The sequence below is a fragment of the Mustela nivalis genome (genome assembly GCF_964662115.1).
Source record: "Mustela nivalis genome assembly, chromosome: 7".
Lineage (NCBI taxonomy): Eukaryota > Metazoa > Chordata > Mammalia > Carnivora > Mustelidae > Mustela > Mustela nivalis.
The window spans coordinates 6,714,640-6,733,172 of NC_139026.1; the positions used below are offsets into that span (position 1 = coordinate 6,714,640).

At 56.2% G+C, this 18,533-nt stretch overlaps 1 protein-coding gene across 1 annotated transcript in view; it reads right to left on the reverse strand.

Moving 5' to 3' along the window:
- ACO2 (aconitase 2) overlaps positions 1-18,533 on the reverse strand; it is a 51,158-nt gene that overhangs the window by 2,231 nt on the left and 30,394 nt on the right. The window contains exons 4-16 of the mRNA XM_082739980.1: positions 15,678-15,936; positions 12,380-12,472; positions 8,851-9,009; positions 8,471-8,621; positions 7,190-7,294; positions 6,134-6,225; positions 5,082-5,187; positions 3,435-3,592; positions 3,138-3,211; positions 2,558-2,669; positions 1,534-1,656; positions 1,129-1,284; positions 21-212 (exon numbers count right to left, since the gene is read on the reverse strand). Of these exons, the coding sequence (XP_082596106.1) occupies positions 21-212; positions 1,129-1,284; positions 1,534-1,656; positions 2,558-2,669; positions 3,138-3,211; positions 3,435-3,592; positions 5,082-5,187; positions 6,134-6,225; positions 7,190-7,294; positions 8,471-8,621; positions 8,851-9,009; positions 12,380-12,472; positions 15,678-15,936 (1,780 nt within the window). The remainder of the gene's footprint in view (positions 1-20; positions 213-1,128; positions 1,285-1,533; positions 1,657-2,557; positions 2,670-3,137; positions 3,212-3,434; positions 3,593-5,081; positions 5,188-6,133; positions 6,226-7,189; positions 7,295-8,470; positions 8,622-8,850; positions 9,010-12,379; positions 12,473-15,677; positions 15,937-18,533) is intronic.

Below are 18,533 nucleotides of genomic sequence, written 5' to 3' on the forward strand. Positions count from 1 at the left end.
CACCCCTGCCTCGGACCCACCTTGTAGTAGCGGGCGGTGTCGGGGACAGGTCCAAACTCCTGGGTGACAGCATTGCGCACCGAGTTGGCCTTGCCATTTTCGATGTTGATGGCACCGATGAGCAGGTTATTGGAGATGTTGTCCAGGTGCCCGCGGAACTTGAGCCAGGGGCCAGCGGCCGAGATGTGGTCAGTGGTACACTTCCCTTTGACCTTGGATTTGTGAGAAGAGAGGACAGAGATCAGGGGATGGCGCAAGAGAGGCGGAGGGAGGGAGACGCCCTCTAGAGGCTGCAGCGCGCCCAGCAATTGTGACCTGGGAGGCGTGCTGAGGGCAGCAGGTCTGGCTTTAGACACACGGTGTGCCGCCCTGGCTTTCCCACACTTTGCCCACGAGGGCTCAGGCAAGACCGTCCCCAACCCCTCGAAGCCCCTGGGCTGCTCAGTGAGTGGTCTGGGACAGGACACTCTCAGGGGCAGGGGCAGGACAGGCAGGTCTGCTTGCTCAGTCTTCAGACCCGCCCCCTGGCAAGTGCTGCCCCGGCAGGAAGACCAGCTACAGGACCTCAGGCTGGACCCAGAGGAGTCCGAGGAGGTGTCCTGGCTGGTGACCACTTCTATCTATCATGTGGGCTTAACACAGGCTGCCGCTGCTTGAAGGCCCTCCATCAACAGCAGGACATCATGGCTGACGTGGGTCCCAGGCCTCTGGGCGCACCACAAAGGCTTGCGTCTGCGGGGCTCCCTAACACAGGCCAGGCCGACTGACACCCAACCGCGGGAGCAGAGGACTAGGACTCCATGGCTTCCGGAGCCCAGGTGGTCAAGCCAGAGGTGTGGAGACCTGGTGCCCTTCTGGTCCTCCCTGCACTGCACCCACTGCCTGTGGCCGCTGCTTGGTGGCCCTCCCGAGTGGCCGCAGAGCACCCCAGACACCGCCAGCCAGCTCCAGCTCAGCCCGGCAGGGGGTAGAAGAGAAAGGAACACTGGGAGGCCCCGTCCCCGGCCTGACCTTCCCCGCGGGGGCCCAGGGGAAAACTTGTGGTTTCTCCACCCTTCTGGCTGAGGGCAGGGCCGGGGTGAGCCAGGGCTGTTCTCCCCGCCCCAGCCCCGCGACACTGATGCTGACCTTGATGAGGATCTGCAGGTCCTCCAGATCTTTGCCGTCCCACTTGTCAAAAGGCTCCAGGAGCTGTAGGCGTTGGCTGGTGGGGCTCACGTCTACTCGCTGCCCGCTGCTGTCCTTGGGAGGGTGCTGGTAGGTGTCCTGCCCAGGGTCAAACTCCTGCAGAAGATTGGGACGTGCTGGGGGCTGAGTCCTCAGTCCCCACGTAGAGGTGCTTGTAGAAGACGGCCTCCCGTGTCCCCTGCCTTCCCCTCCGATGCACGGAGCTGCCTCATTCTCACTCCCAGGATGGTCCTGTGTGCCCAGGAGGGGCAGCGCCCGGACGCTGGCATGCCCGGAAGGAGGGTCTTAGCCCCGGAGTGAGCGGCCCCCAGCGGCCGAGAGCACAGGACAGCGGCGCCTGCTCACCGCCCGGGGAAGCTCGTCCGCATCTGGGGCCTCCAGCTTGAATTTCTTGCCATCCTTGCCCGTCAGGAAGTCAGTCTCTGGGTTGAACTTGAGGGTGCCCGCGATGGCCAGCGCTGTGACAATCTGGAATGGAGGTGGCCCACTGCTGATTAGTAGCCAACACCACTCCTGTCACCGCGCCCCCCTCCCGAGCAGGAGCCCAGACGGAAACAGAGTACGGAGCGGGTACACCGCAGTCCTCCCCATGTAAGTCCTCCCCAGAGGCCAAAGCTGCAAGATGTCTCTGGGGGCTTGGGCCACGGGCCTGGGCCTCTATACCCTCCCGGGGGCGGTCTTCCCCCCACGCCGAGATAAGCTGCTGCAACAAAATCTTCCTAAATGGGCAGCTGAAGACAGAAGAAGGAAGGCGCCGCCTCCTCAGTCATTTTTAGCAAACCTAAGTACTGGAACACTCATTTCAAGTCAAGAAACTGCCCGGCCGGCTCAGCGGCAGAGCGTGTCACTCCGTCTCAGGGGTGGGAGTTCGAGCCCTGCATCGCGTGTAGACATTACTCAAAACCATCTACATAAAAGATAAAAAGGCCAGAAAGCCTGGCCGTGCACTGACAATGGCCGAGGCTGAAAGCCCGCCGAGCCCCCGAGCACTTGGCGCAGTGCTCTTCACAGAGGCCGCCTGCCCGGTGGAGACAGTCAAGCACTTTCCATCCTCGTCCTGTGACCCTAACAGGATCCTCGGCACAGAGCAGTGTGACACAGCCAAGCTCACATGACTGGGTAGAGGCAGAGCTGCCCTTTCTCGCGGACAGTGACTCCAAGCACCGGCTCGTGACTGTAACTGTGACGCTTGAGGCCTGAGGCTCTTGGATTCCACCCAGACAGCCCCTTGCTCTGCAATGCCAACCCTCCGGCCGCAGCCCCGCAGGGTCAGACGCCCGGCCCCAGGCTCCATATCCCCCACCCACCGGCCAGGGGCGGCAGGGCCCCAGAGGCCGTCCCGGGTCGCGGCCCCGATGGGCAGGCTCACCTCCGGGGACGTGACAAAGGCGTGGGTCTCGGGGTTCGCGTCGTTGCGGCCGGTGAAGTTCCTGTTGTAGGAGGTGACGATGGTGTTCTTCTCCCCCTTCTTGATGTCCTTCCTGCCAGGCCAGAGGAGACGGTTAAATTAAGCGTGTCTGCCCTTGTCACCAAGCCCATCGCGCCTAGTTTATAACAGAGAACAGGGCAACGGAGAGACCCCGAAACAGCCACCTCCTCCCTGGGACTCACACAGACACAGGAGGGAGCCCGGGATCACAGAGGTTTGCTGGGACCACACGTAAGGCAGGTAGAGCCCAGACCAAGGCCCAAGTTTCCTGGCTGGGGGCCGCTGCCTCCGCTCAAATGGCTCCGTCAGAGCCCCTGGCCTGCGTCTGGCTTCAGCCAGGTGGCTGCTCCTTCTCTTTATTTCCAGCCCAACTTTCCAGCCCTTCCTAGAAGAGTCTTTTAATGTGCAGTAGCTCCCGAAGCTAGAGGCCTGGGTCTGAGTCTGTTCTCTCCACCCAGTAACACTCCCCCAATACCTGGGGCTCTGGGCGCAGGTGCCCTATCAGGGGTGAGCCTCTCACCTGTCCCACTGGCCGATGCAGGGGCCACAGGCATTGGCCAGGACGATGCCGCCCACTTCCCTGAGGATTTGTGCCTGCAGAGAGAGGAGGACCGGCACAGTCAGAGGCAGCTCAGGGCTGATGGGCAAGGGTGGGTCAGGAGTCTGAGTGATGAAGAGCCGTTCTGGAGCCCCAGGGCAGCTGCGGGGTGGGGGTGGTCGAGAAAGACCTGTACCTGTCCCAGTCGGTCCCAGCTGACAAGCCAGGTTGCGCAGCGGTGGGGAGGGGGAGCCGGGGGCGGGGTGTGTGGGCACTCACATAGCCGTCCCGCTCGATGGTGGCACGGATCTGTTCAGAGCCTGGTGTGATGGTGAACTGGGACTTGCACTTGAGTCCATGGGCCAGCGCCTGCTTGGCCACGGCTGCCGAGCGCCCCATGTCTTCATAGCTGGAGTTGGTGCAGCTGCCGATCAGACCTGGTGCATTGTGGATGGTGGGGCCAGGGGTCAGGACCAGAGGTCTCCACCTGACCTCAACTATCTAGACCTTGTCAAGAGTTCGCCAACCATGCCAGGCCTGGGGCTGTTCTTAACGGAGATGAGTTGGAAGCAGTCCAGCTCTAAAACACAGGACAGGCTGCTCCACGGCCCAGCCGTTAAGGGGAAGACGATGCGGCCAGTGATGTGAGTCAGAGGACTCACTCCAGAATACCAGATGTGACCACAGCTGATCAGGGCTTTTAGGAGATAGTTAAAAGTTTCTTCTTTTAGGGGCGCCTGCGTGGCTCAGTTAAGTGACTGCCTTCAGCTCCGATGATGACCCCCGAGTCCTGGGATTGAGTCCCGTATCGGGCTCCCCACTTAGTGACTTCTCCCTTTGAGTCTCTCTCCTCTCAAATAAATAAATAAAATCTTAAAAAAAAGTTTCTTGGGGGCGCCTGGGTGGCTCAGTGGGTTAAGCCTCTGCCTTCGGCTGGAGTCATGATCTCAGGTTCCTGGGATCGAGCCCCGCATCGGGGAAGGTTGGAGAGGAAGCAGGCTCCCTCCTCTCTCTCTGCCTGCTTCTCTGGCTACTTGTGATCTCACCCTCTGTTAAATAAATAAAATCTTAAAAAAAAAAAGTTTCTTATACTTTTGAGTATTCTCTCCTTTTTTAATTGCTTTATAATCAGAGAGAAACAGAATTTTTTTCAAAGTCTATGATTATTCTTCAAAAAGTCAAAGACTGGATGATACATTATTGAGAGACCTCAAGACAGTCTGACTCATCAGTTTAGCAATTTTGCTTCTAATGAAACCACCACTGTTTTTTTCACATTTGCTTCAACTGCTGAGTGTGAACACACCCCATGGCATTGTTTTGCGACAGACTGTGGAAGCGCTTTGCCCGCGTTAACTGGCCCCCCCACCCCGCCCACACTGACAAGTAAACACAGTATCAGCCTTGTTTTCCAGAAAAGGAACGGGGACACAGGAGGGTAACGTAACTTGCTCAGGCCCAGCTCTGCGGTACCTGGCTTTGTGATCCACGCTGTAGACACACTGTCCAGTGACAAGAGCAGGGGCTAGTCACAATGACACGCCAGAGTGTCTGTACATGTAGTATGTGAAACGAAATCAGGCAATGGGGTTGGGCCGATGAAATGTTCGTAAAACAAAAGCAGACACACATCGATATGTACACACATGTGGAAAGAACCCCTCTAGGAGCTCCTCGAGCTGGTTTCTGGCTGGGGGGTTAAGACGAGGAGTTTTTAAAATTCATTTGTTTGCGAATATCCACTACAATGAGCACATACTTCTTTTTGGTATTACATAAAAAGTAATTTTTTTAAAAAAGCCTTAAAGGAGAAACAGACTCTTTCAGAAAGCGCCTGGGACCTTTAGGAAGTAGCCCCTGGTGCAGGCAGGCGTCTGCAGGCCCTGGTCCCGGCCTTCCGAAGCCAGCAGGGTAGGAGCGACTCACCCACTCGGATGTCCAGGGGCCACCCTTCCTTCTCCGCCACGGCGCCAACTTCTGCCACAGGGTGAGCCAAGTCAGGGGTGAAGGGTCCATTGATGTGAGGCTTCAGCTGAAGAAACAGAAAGGGGAGAGAACAACTCATGGAGGGTGGAAATCTTAAGACTGTTCTCCAGAGGCTGCGTGGCTCCCTCTCCCCCAGGGCTTCATGGAGGACGCAGGAGGCTGACTTCTAGCTCAAACCCAGGAACACCCGAGCGGTGGGCTCTGTACATGTGTCAGCTCCGGGATCCCTCCAACCCGGCCAGGTGTATATTATCTCCATGCAGATGAAGGAGGTGGCATGTCTTGCCCAAGGTCGCTCAAGGTCACAGAGTAGGAGATGGCAAGAGCATGGAACGAATGAAGGACTTCAGCATCATGAGTCCATCTGCTATGCTGTGCTCTGTATCAATCTCAGCACAAAAACAGACCTAAAGCCAGGTGCTTTGTCTATGATAATACTTACCAATAAATGCAAAAACCTTGGCAAAGTGCACGCGGCTCTCAGTACAATATGCCCAATTATTACTACATGAATTAATGAATTTAAGTCCCTGACCAACTGAATTATTAAGTGAATTTATCAGTGAATTTAAGTCCCATGGCCAACTGAGACTTTACACATGATAAAGTGAGGCCAAAAGAGGTTGAGGAACTCGCTCAAGGTCACAGGCTTAAGTTGGCAGGGTCAGGAATTCTGACTGGAACTCATAAAGACCGGCCTAAACCCTCAACCAGTCTACTTGGCCACTTCCTTTCCTGCGGCCTTCTAGATGCTCACTCTGGTCTGCGGGTCTTAGCGTGCCAAACACTGCCCAAGCATGGGAGTCGTGGGCTGTGACCTCTGAACTGAGACAACAAAGCAACCTCCAAGGCCGAATCTTGGATTCTGCTGACGCTGAGGTGGAGGCAGACCGAGCCAGCCTCTGGATCACCAGCCCCAGCACCTCTCCCACCCGACCGGGGCCTGAACTCCCCACCCACAGAAATTCCTTGGAGCCAAGTGCCTTCCTCACCTCGCTGAGGTTAATTTCAATCAGTTGGTCGTAATGGCAGCCAGGGTCAGGTACCAAGTGATCCTTGTACTCATCAGCTAGTTTGGCAATGTCTGAAACCAATAAGGGAGGGAGATTAAAGCATGCGGGACAGAACATGGTCATGAGACCATCCAACCGTCCATCCATCCATCCACGCACACACCCACCCCCCCTCAAGCCAGTTCCCTGGCACCTGCTAAACAGGGCCATGGCACTGACTGAGCAAACAAAGAAATGATGAAAACAGCACCGGACACAGTCCCTGCCCTCAAGGAGCATGCAATCTAATGGAGGAGCGATCAGTGAGCTGGAAGTTACATTACGATACAAGAGACACACAGGAACAGGGAACACAGATGTAACAACCGAGGTTCCGAGTCCAGGAATGCTTCCTGGAAATGAGCAGCACTGAATTTTGAAGGAGAAGGTACTTGACAGGAAAGAGAGGGACAGCACTGCCAGGCAGTGCTTCCATGTGTTCGGCGCCTGGAAGCAACTGGACAAGCTCTCGCCACGATCGCTGGCCTTTCGATCCGCCAGCCACCCTTGTTCATCTCCCTTCCTGGCTCCAACGACCCCTCCCACGGGCCCGATTTCTTCCTCTGAGCTTCAAAGAAGCCAGGCTAGAAGTTCAAGGAGATTGTGGGGGAGACTGGCAAAGTGATTCTGGTTCCAAATGTTTTTCCTCCTACTTACTAATCAGAGAACCAGAACCATGTCATTTCCAGAGCTTCCTGTAGGGGGCACCAGGGACCACACCAAAAAGACCCTGGGCCTGGCCAACCTTTCAGGTGGAACTCCATTCCAATCCCAAGGCAAAGGTATCACAAACTTAGATGACAGGCCTTTCGAGAAGCTGCTGCAGCTGCAGACACCCTACTCCGCAATAGTAACACACACACGTAATTTTCCACACCACTCTGAAGCCAGTCTGGAGACACGAGATTAAAGACTCCAGCCCCGAAGGGAGAAGTTTAGCTCAAGGGTCTCCCTGTACCACCACTGTCCCGCCACACCCCGGCCCGGCCGGCTCACCCTCCCGGCCTGTCTTGCTCAGGTACTTCTTCATCCTGTGGTTGTACGGGAACACTGATGTGGTGGCCCCGATTTCTGCGCCCATGTTGCAAATTGTCGCCATGCCTGGAGAGAAGCAGAGCCCGTGAGGGGGGCGGAGCAGCTGGACACAGGTCCTACACACCTGCTGGGTGGGCACACATATCTTCACCCTGGGGAGCTGGTGTCACTCGTTCCCTTGTTCACACAGCCATCTAGTGGCAGCCGGCAGACTCGTCCCTCGCTGCCCAGGGTTAATACAAGGGCCAGCGAAGAGAACACAAGATTCAGCCCCTCCCAGTCGGGTTCCACTTCTGGCCCTGGCGGTTCTGCTCGGCAGACGGGACGGTCACTGTGTACCAAAGGCTGACCTGGTCAGACGGCCCAGCTGTTACTGTGGCCATTTTGCAGGTGAGCAAGCTGGCTCAGAGAGGTCCAAGGTCAGGTGTTGGCAGTGGCATTCAGGTCTAGCCTACCTGCCTGGTGTCCAGGCCTGCCCTCCTTTCAGCCACACTGCGGTGCTATGTGGAAATGTTTCTGGGTCTCAGGTTTTCCAGCAACAAGACTGGAAGGACAGCCACTGTCTGGACCACAGAGCCTCACACAGAACCGGGGAGGCTTACAGATGTCTTGACTGTATCAGGATACTAGTCTCCTGGGGTTGCTGGGGCGTGGGGATAGGATTGCTATCTGCTTCCAAAGTGCGCTGTCCAATGTAGTAAGGGCTCTCTATAAGACTGAGCCCCCATCTCTGGAGGGGTACAAGTCCCGTGGGGCTGCCGTGGAGCTGAGAAGTCTGGACTGGACCACCTAGAAGGCTTTTTCCAAGTCTTCCCACATCCCGGAGCACCCAGGCACTGAAGCCAGGTCACCTGCAGTGATGGGGAGAAGCTGGCTCCTACTTACTAAGTCTTGGAGTCTAGTAGGTGGTAAGTCTAATTCCAGGGAAATGAGTGAGGGTCCCGGGAAGATGTGGGAAGGGGGCTGCTGCATGAATGAAGCCGTGGCTCTGACTGCCCATTCCCACCACCACCTCTGGGATTCCCTTTCTGGATCACCCAAGGAAGCCCAGGGCCATGGCAGCTGAAGTTTACTGAGTGACCTTGACTAGATAATACCCTCCCCACCTCTAGGTGTCCATCCAAGTCCCCCAGACTAGATGTATTCTCAGGGGAAGGCCATTCCCTGCTTCCATGGCTCAACTCTAGGCCCCATCAGGCCCAACACGGGCTGACAACCGCATCCCATGGCCGCCTCCCTCACCGGTGCAGGAGATGGAGTCCACACCAGGCCCGTGGTACTCCACAATCGCGCCTGTGCCACCTTTCACGGTGAGGATACCCGCCACCTTTAAGATCACGTCTTTGGGGGAGGTCCAACCGGAGAGCGAGCCCGTCAGCTTCACACCAATCACCTGAACAGGCAGAGCGAGACAGCAGTTAGAGGCGCCATGTGTTATGCTCCAGCCGGGAAGCCGAAGGGTCAGCCTGCTGGGTTCGCACTCCTGCTTATTTACGCTGCCTCTCCCAAAGAGATCGAAGTCTGAACTATTCCCTCACCCCACCTGGTCTCAGCGGCCCTACGCCTCCCCACCCACCACCGCTCTGCAGCCACCCCCAGAAGAGCCCTTCCCTACTCCTTACCTTGGGGCACTTCAGCTCCCAGGGGATCCCGGCCATGACGTCCACTGCATCAGCACCCCCGACTCCAATGCAGATGCCCCCGAGGCCACCGCCATTGGGGGTGTGGGAATCAGTGCCAATCAGAAGAACCCCAGGGTACGCGTAGTTTTCCAGAATGATCTGAAAAAGACCCGAAGATCTTCAGCCTAAAAGCCTCATCAGAAAATGGAGGTAGGGACCAAAGGGGTCAGCAAAGCTGTTCCCTGGGCCATTCCCAGGCACCCTCCAGGACAGGGCCTCTCAAGAGTGGCCAGAAGAGAGACAGGGAGCCGGGCTCCTGACCAGCTCCCACAGTCCTGGACTGTCTGACTGGGGCTTGCAAGGGCTTCCTCGTGCCCAGTATCCATGTCTGTGACACGGTACCAAGAACGCCTGCACCGCCTTGACCGTGGACTCACGGTACGAACCAGACAAGCGGGGGTACAGGAGTGTGTTCTGTGACAGGTGTGGCTGTCCACAGGAGCGCATGACACCACTCCCCACCTTGTGTGGCACGTGCCCACCGGGCTTCTCAGGAGAGACGATTCCCTCAGGACCTGGCTCCAGTGTCCGCAAGGGGGCTCCCGCGTCCGGGGCCTCCTCCCAGCTTGGGAAGGTGCTGGCAGTGAGCATTTCCCCAGACACCGGATTCCAGAGGTATAGCTATCCCAGAGCCCTGCCTCCAATCTAGGCGTCAGAGCCCACAGGATGTTGCTGGGAAAGCCTCGGCCCAGGGGCCCTCAGCCTGAGCCCCAGTTCCACCACCTGCCGGTAGGTGTGGAACTCGGGCAAGTCACTTCACCTTCCAGACCTGTTTGCGCATCGACAGAAACAGCCAGCAGTGCTCACAGTGCTAACTCCATGAGATCGTGTGTATTACTGGGAGAGGCAGTATTTCTGTTTATTGTTTTGCAGCACACGCTCGGATGCTGGGAAGGGGCAAGGAGGTCAGAGACATGCAAGGCTCCATGATTGGTTGCGCCTGCCTCATGGTGGACAGGCTCCATGGAACATTACAGAAACCCCAGGACCCCTGCGCTGGGCTACACGTCTCCCAGCAGACTCAGCAAGGAGAGGGGGTCTTGCCTCTCAGGACTGCCAGCCATTAGAAGGGCTGGCTCCTTCCCCGGGAGGGTGGCAACTGGCCGGGAGAGAGGGCCAACAGAGAGGAACTCCTGGACAAACAGCTGCTGGACAGGACACTGCTCAACTGGTTCCTTTCTCCGGCCTCCTGGCCCCAGCCATAAGCCGAAGTTTAAAACTCGTTAAGATAAGGCTCCTGGGGCACCTGGGTGGCTCAGTGGGTTAAGCCACTGCCTTTGGCTCAGGTCATGATCTCAGGGTCCTGGGATCGAGTCCCGCATCGGGCTCTCTGCTCAGCAGGGAGCCTGCTTCCTCCTCTCTCTCTCTGCCTGCCTCTCTGCCTATTTGTGATCTCTGTCAAATAAATAAATAAAATCTTTAAAAAAAAAAAAAAGATAAGGCTCCTGAAGGTTCTGCAGGTCTGATCCATGTAGAGCAGACACACAGAATTCGGTGTGGTCTACACAGCAGAGACCACCCATGTGTCCCTGTCCAAAAGGAAGGGGTTAGTGCAGACCCTAGGCCTGTACAAACTGTCACCATGAAGCTGGCTGTGACTGTGACCTCCACAGGCAGCTGGACATGCATGGAGGAGAGGAGTGTCCGTCAGCCAGCCATCCGCACAGGTGTACCGAGGACCTAGTTGTACCCACCTGGGCCCAGGCCCAGAGCTACAGAGGACTCGGTGAAGTGCAGTCTCTGACCCTCGAGCACAAGGTCTAGGGCACAAGCACCTGCACGTATGGGGGTCATAATGTGAGGGGACCCACAGAGGGTCACACAAGGGGGCTCTAATGCCGGGACCGAGGGCAATGGGCCTTCAGAGGTAACCAAAAGGCAGAGATGGGGAGGAAGGATGCGCTGGGCCTGGGCACAGGACATTCAAGGTGGAGGCAAGGGGTTAAGGTCTGGTTTGGACGTGGTGGGTGAGAGCTGCTGATGGCCTGACATCGAGGTGGGGGCAGGGGAGAGAAAAACCGGAGCTGCACAGAGATCACGGGCTTCAAGGGAATCTTCTTTTTAAAGGAAAAAATTAGGGGCGCCTGGGTGGCTCAATCAGTTAAGTGTCTGACTTCGTCTCAGGTCATGATCCCGGGGTCCTCGAATGGAGGCTCCTTGCTCAGTGGGGAGTCTGCATCTCCCTCCCCTCCACCCCTCCCCCCGCACATGTACATGAAAACTCTCTCCTGCTCTCTCTCAAATGAATAAAAAAAAAAAAAAAATCAGGGTGCCAGGGCGGCACAGTCCGTAAGCAACTGACTCTTGGTTTCGGCTCAGGTATGATCTCTGGGTCCTGAGATCAAGCCCCAGGTCGGGCTCCACACTCAGTGTGGCATCTGCCTGAGATTCTCTTCTCCCTCTGCCCCTCCCCCAACCCTGTCTAAATAAATAAAATATTTTAATAAAAATTTTTAAAATAATAAAATAGCAATTTAAAATAAAAGAAAAATATATCACGCTGTACACTTAGCTGGCGGCCAGTGTGTTTCTAACAGGGTAGAAAGGGAGACCCTTGGACTAGGGTGTCCCTCACGATGAAAGTCCAAAGCTGGATCTCCCTGACTCCCCAGCGCTGCCGCCCAGAGAGGCCTTCTACGCCCGGCACACAGCTGTGACCTGCCGTTCCCAGGCAGTCCCTTCCTGGCAAGGGCAATGGCTCGAAAGGGCAGAGCAGTGATCCGCGGGCTCCGGTTTTGGAGCGGGGCAGTGCTGGAGCAGGGTCAGATTACAGCCTGACTCAGCTCATCTTGACGGAGGCCTGGGACAGAGGTGGGGAGAAGGGTCACCTTGGAAAGGTGCGAAGAGGCAGGCCTCACACATCCAGGATGGACAGCAAACGGACACGCAAACCAGTGCACACCCCAGACACCAGTCACCTTGGGTGAAAGGGAAGCCCCGATCTCCCCAGAAACACAGGCACACACTTGCACTCGCAGAGACAAAATCGCTCAAAGATCATCCATCCAGGAAACCCTGGAAAACCCCCTGGCTAACATAGCCACGTGACCTCGGGTACTTCCATCCTGCAGAATCAAGGGCCAGAAGGGCCAGAAAGACCCTAAGCAGCGCTCTGCGCACCGAGGGGGGAGGAACGCCTGGTGTGACCGGAGGCGCGCCTGCGGCATATGGGGCAGAGCTCTGGCTCTGGGGCCAGACCCCCGGAGGCACCTCACAGAGCTGTGGTGAACAATGATGGAAGTTATTATCTGTCAAGTGCTAAGTCTAGTGCCAGCACACAGAACACCCATCCAATCTCAGGTGTCCACGCAACAAGGAGTAACACTCGTGGGAAAAAACAAGACAAAAAAACAATACAAGCCCCCTCCCCCATCCTGAGCCTCTAGCCTTGTGCTCCTGTAGGCCAGGAGGTGCTCTCTGAGTCCCTAAGGGCCCTTCCCCCAGAAAGGCAGGCTAAGCCCAGCTTTACCTGGTGAATGATCCCAGAGCCAGGCCTCCAGAAGCCCACACCATACTTGGCACCCGCAGTTGCCAGGAAATTATACACTTCCTGGTTTATGTCCTATTGAGACAAGTCAATAAGCAGAACATTAGTAACACAGTGTGTGTCTGGGGTGACCCTTGCTGACCCCACCCTCCCCACCCACCGCCACCCGACTCGGAAATGCTGGTGCTATGAAGACAGGCCCTCTCCTGCAGGCCTCTACAAGTAATTCCAAAAGGGCCTGGAGGTTGGCCCCGTCTCAGCTGGCTGGCCTAGGGAGAAAGGCAAGGGAGCAGAGACAGTTCTGTGACACCTGGCCAGGGAGTGGGTCTGGCACAAGTCCCTTCTCTACCCCGATCTCAGTTTCCTCATTTGTGGAAGGAACTTCGCTACATCATCTCCAACGGTCCCTCTGGCAGTCAAGTCCTCCGTCAAGGCCAGCAGTGAGGGGCACAACCACCACAGGACCATCTAACTGGGATATGGTGTTGGGGGAAGGGGGCTGTCTAAGGGAAGCCTGGGATTAAGTGTGGGGTCCAGTCCCACTGTAGCTCACGCGAGGGGCTGTTACTCCACCTAAGCCTTGGATGCCTCACTTAAGGCAACGTTGGCAACCCTGGCGGACAGTTACTGAAGGCCCACTGCACTACACATGCTTACAGTCCCCCCCACCGAAGAGGGAAGGCACTGTCTTCGAGGCCATTTTACAGATGCAAAAAACAGAGGCTCAAAGATGATCTAACTTGCTGGAGATCCCAGAATTAAACCCTAGGGTTTGAAACCAGGTCTGTGCAGCCACATAACCCAAGAGTTACATTCCAACATAAGATAGAGCTACCTCCCTTATAAGGAAGAGGACATCTAGGAACACCAGCGCCTGGCACGTTCTAGGTGCTCAGAATTCGGTAATACATTTGATGGTCCCCAAATGAAAGACTCTGATAGACCATGTGCTAAAATGCAGATTTCAACACGACAGGACAGGCTGTGCCCACTCTGCCTGGAACTGGTAGGTAGCTTCCTCAGTGGGCAGGGAAGGCTTCCCAGCACAGCTGATGTGAGCTCAGGGTTTATCTGGAAGACTAAAGGAAGAGTCTTCCTGGACAGGGGAAACTCCAGTCACAAAAGGGAAGGGACCAGGGCAGACTGCACCGAGTCCCAAAGGAAGAACCAGGCAATGACATGGGCTGGCCTCTGGGCATGCGAGACCCACGCTCCAAGGCAGAGGGACTCACTGTCAGCTCCCGGGCCCTCAACAGAGACCCTCAAGGCCACAGAGTCTCCTTCATTTAAACTCCAGACCAACCATGCATCCTTCTGAGTTCCATCAGTAGCCCCACACAAACAAATAGCATAAAAAAACTTGGGCCCCTGGAGCCATTTCTCTTGATTAATAATTACTAAGAGAGCTTTTTCATTCAAATCAGTCACTTATATAACACTGGCACCACGGGCAGGAGGCAGTGGTTGTGGGAGTGCGTGTTCTCATGTCTGGGCAAGTGGTGGCGGTGGTGGAGGGGGACAGAATGGTGGAGCAGAGTCTCGGCCTGAACTCAGCCTAGAGCCTTCTCTGGCTGTGTGATCCTGGATAGGTCACTCTGCCACTCTGATCCCCAACCACAGGGACTCCACAAATATATGCAAATCTGACCATAACCCTCCTCTGCTTAAGCCCTTCGGGGACTCCCAGGACGGTGCCCAGGGCCCTCAGGGCCGCTTGCCCCCACCCAGCTCACACCACCCTCTCCTCCACGGACCCCCTTTCAACTCCACAAATGCGTCAAGTTGCTTCCGCCTCAGGGTTTATACATACACTGTTCTGCCTGGAATGTTCTTCCTCCAGTGAATATCAGCTTATCTGTGTGAGTTTTAGCTGACATGTCACATTCTCAAGAGATTGTCCCTTTCCCCTCAGAGTCTAAATTACACTTCTTTCTTATACTCTCTCAGAATCCTGTCTCCCCTTCATAAGCTACATCTGAATCGGCAATGACCCGCTTGTGTGATGGTCTGGCGTCTGTCTCCCTACCAGCCTCCGAGATGCACAAAGGCAGGGCCCCTGTCTTGTCCACACCGCATCCCCAGCGTCTAGCACAGCGCCCAGCACATCACTAGTGGTCAGTAAACACTGAAATCCCATGAACCTGTGAATGGCATTTCCAGAAGGTAGATTCGGAATCCATAAAGTAAAGGGAGGGCCAGACCCTGAAGGCGGTGGCCTGCAGCGATCAGTCACTCCCAGGGCTGCAGAGGACCTTGTTCCTGGCCACAGCCAGCTGCCGGCACTGCAGGGGCCCCTATAACATTGCCCCCCAACACCCCCAGCTGCTGCTAACTGGGAAACCTCTGGCCAGCAGGCTGGGCTTTTTCCATAGAAAAAGAGCAGAAAAAGAGCTCTTGGCAGCCAGGATCCAGACTGACAGGCCAGGGTGGGAAGGCAGGGCTCGAGTGGGAAAACAAGAATGTTTCCCATGGGTCTGAGAGGCTCTGTGAGCTGTGCTGACCCTGGGAGCCGGAGCACTTTCAACGGCGGCCCTGCCAGCATTCAGCTCCTGCCAGCGGCCCCCCAAGAGGGGTGTCCACTTCCAGTGCAGGGGGCGGAAAGGGTGGCGCCCAGAGCTGGCAGAGATCTGCCGTGGTCAAGGGCAGCCACACACAAAGGTACCACAGGCAGGGGCTGGGGGAAGGAGCGGCAATCTCATTCCGTACGGAAGGCTGGGAAGTCAAGGAAAAAAACTGTTCCGCGTGGCACACAACTGTTTCTACCTCGTGACGCAAACTCCCAGAGGAGAGCCCCCAAAGAGGCCCATCAGTGAGAGACAGCGCTCAAGATGGGGGGGGGGGTTCCCTGCACAGGGCCTCGGCCCCCTCGGATTTACAAACAGCAACACCACCTGCCGGTCACCCGGCCGGGGTCCTCAAGAATCAGCCGACACGTGAGCAGATGGCTGAGGCTGGTAGGAGGGAAGCTTAAGTCACCCTCTCCAGAGCAGCAGCAAGATGCTGCTGCTGAACCTGGTGGCTGCATGATTTTCCCAACAGAACAGAAAAATGACCACAAAAAGATGCCTTTAATGCGGGAAGATTAAGAGGGATTGGGGGGGTTTTGAGCTTTTTATTTTTTTTAAGGCTTTCTCTGTATTCTCTAACATCCTCACAATAAGCAAATGGTATTTTCAGAGTTAGGAAACAGCAAAAATGTTTCAAACAAAGAGCCTAGCTTGAGGGCTCTGCCCTCCGTCCCAGGTCACACGCACCGGCCCTCGGTGCCGCTTCCGCTCACCTTGGCCCGCCGCAGGTCCTTCTCCCCGCCGAGCTGGGCCTCGATCAGATGGTCGCAGTGGATGGTGGACGGCACGGCCACCTTGGGCAGGCCGCTGCTGATGAACTGCAGCATGGCCATCTGCGCCGTGGCGTCCTGCATGGCCACGCGGTCGGGCCGCAGCCGCAGGTATGTCTTGCCGCGCTCGATCTCCTGTTTGGCTGGCTCATCCAGGTGTCCGTACACGATCTTCTCTGAGAGGGTCAGAGGCCGGTTCAATCTGGGGGGAGAGGGAGGGGCGCTGGCTGCACGAGCCCCGGCCCACCCACAGCCAGGCCCTCTCTGCCCCGCGGCGCCCCTGGTGGTGGGCACGGCCAGGGCGCCTGCGCTCCATGCCGGCGGGCACGAATCCGCCTTGCTCGCTGCGGTCCTTCTGGCACACGGCACACACCAGGTGCTCCAAAAATCACTTGATGAGTAGGTGACAATATCCCAAGAAGTGGGCAGGCTTGTTTTTTTCTAAGGATACCTGCTTTTCCAGCATACTGATCACTAATTTTTTTTAAAGATTTTATTTATCTGACAGAGGGAGACACACAGCAAGAAAGGGAAACAAGCAGCGGGAGTGAGAGGGAGAAGCAGGCCTCCCGCCCAGTAGGGAGCCTAACGCGGGGCTCGATCCCAGGATGCTGGGATTGTGACCTGAGCCCAAGGCAGCCGCTCAACCGACTGAGCCACCCATGCGCCCCCCCGCCACAATTTGTTAGTCTTGACGCGCATACACGCCTGTGAACACTCCACTGCAATGAAGCTAAGAACACATCCATGACCCCCGAAAGTTTTCCTGTGGCCCTTTGTCATCCCCTGTCCCCATACTCCGAGCAACCAGTGACCTGTCTTCTGTTACCATGGATTCATTTGCTCACAGCACATCCTTTTAGCTCAGCATGGCTCTAAGTGCCTTAATGTACACAAGCCTCTGGCTCCTCAAGACATGGACAGGGAGCCTGTTCCGCCCCGAGGGGAAGGAACCTGCCCCGTGCACAAGCCAGCGAGCGGCAGAGCCAGGACGCCAGGAGCCGAGCACTGCGGCCCAGCTATCCCTCCCTCCGGAACACCTGGAAGCCAGAACCAGGCCCAGGCTCTGGAAAGTGCTCGATCACTCGCATTCTCAGGGCCCGCACCGCTAGGACTCTGCTGGGAAAGCAGAGACACTCCCTTCCGCCGGCCTGAGTTCCAGCCCCTCACTCCCACACTGATCCAGCCCCGAGAGCAAGAGCTGCCAAGGAGTTGGCTCCGTGGACAACAGCAGAGCAACCGGCAACTCTGGAAAGCTCTACGGTTCTGCCGTCATGAGAACCTCGAGTAAAAATAGCACGGGCCTGAGGTACAGCCTGCCCCCTTTTGTGGCAGCGTCTGCAAGGCTGGGGTACGGGCAGTGACTCACGGCACGAAGCACAGCCCCTTTCCGGCCCCAAGGGAGACGAAAAATAGCACATGGGCTTTAGAACCAAAGACCTTGACAGCGAATGCCTGACGTTGTACAAAAAAGCCTGACAATGACAAAAGCCAAAGGACGAGTTCAGGACCGCATTTCCTTAAGGATTAACTAGGGATGGTCAAACAGGGCCTCTGCGTCCATCTGTCCCTCGGCTTTACTGGTTGACAGAGACCTGGCTTCCCGAGAACAGAACCGGGCCCCCTCTGTCACGAACACAAGGTGGAGGCAGAGTCCCTCCGCACGTCTCCGAGCCTTGGACGGCTTTCACATTTCCATCCGCTGGACTCTGTTCTGAACAGCCTCACTTCCAGCCTCCCACGGTGCGGCTGGTGCTGCTCACCCACGGACCACGTTTGGAGGAGTCAGGCCTAAACCAACTGAATCGGAATCGGGGCCCAGGTGTCAGTAGTTCTAGAAGTTTCTGAGGTGGGGTGCGTGGCTGGCTCCATTGGTGGACTCCTTGACCTTGGGTTGTGAGTTTGAGCCTAATACTGGATGGAAAGATTACTTAAAAACAAAATCTTTTAGAGGTGCCCGGGTGGCTTAGTCAATTAAGCTTCCAGCTCTTGGCTTCGGCTCAGGTCATGATCTCAGGGTCTTGAGATCCAGCCACACACGGGGTTCCCAGCTTCAGGGTGGAATCTGCTTGAGTTCTTTCCCCCTCTCTCCTTCCCCCTCTGCTCCTCCCCCTGCCCATACATGCACTGTCTTGCTCTCTCTCAAAAGAAAACAAATAAAATGTTCTAGGGGCGCCTGGGTGGCTCAGTGGGTTAAGCCGCTGCCTTCGGCTCGGGTCATGATCCCAGGGTCCTGGGATCGAGTCCCGCATCGGGCTCTCTGCTCAGCGGGGAGCCTGCTTCCTCCTCTCTCTCTCTGCCTGCCTCTCTGCCTACTTGTAATCTCTCTCTGTCAAATAAATAAATAAAATCTTTAAAAAAAATAAATAAATAAAATAAAATAAAATAAAATGTTCTACAAAAACAAAATCTTCTAAAAATAGATGAATAAAAGCTTCCAAGGTGGTGCCTGCGTGGTTCAGGCAGTTAAGCATCTGCCTTCGGCTCAGGGTCCTGGAATCGAGCTCCACATTGGGCTCCCTGCTCAGGGGGGAGCCTGCTTCTCCCTCTCCTTCTGCCTCTCCGCCAGCTCATGCTCTCTTTCTCGCTCTCTCTCTCTCAAATAAATAAAATCTTACAAAAGAAAAAGCTTCCAGGATGATCCTCCTGGGCACCCTAGACAAAACCACAACGATGCCAAAATAAACAGCGAAAGGCAATGGGGCCAGACAGACCTGGGTTGAGTTTGGGTCCAACCACTCAACAGATCTATGACCTCAGACTGGGGACTTCCCCAGTCTGATACTCGCTGTCCTTATC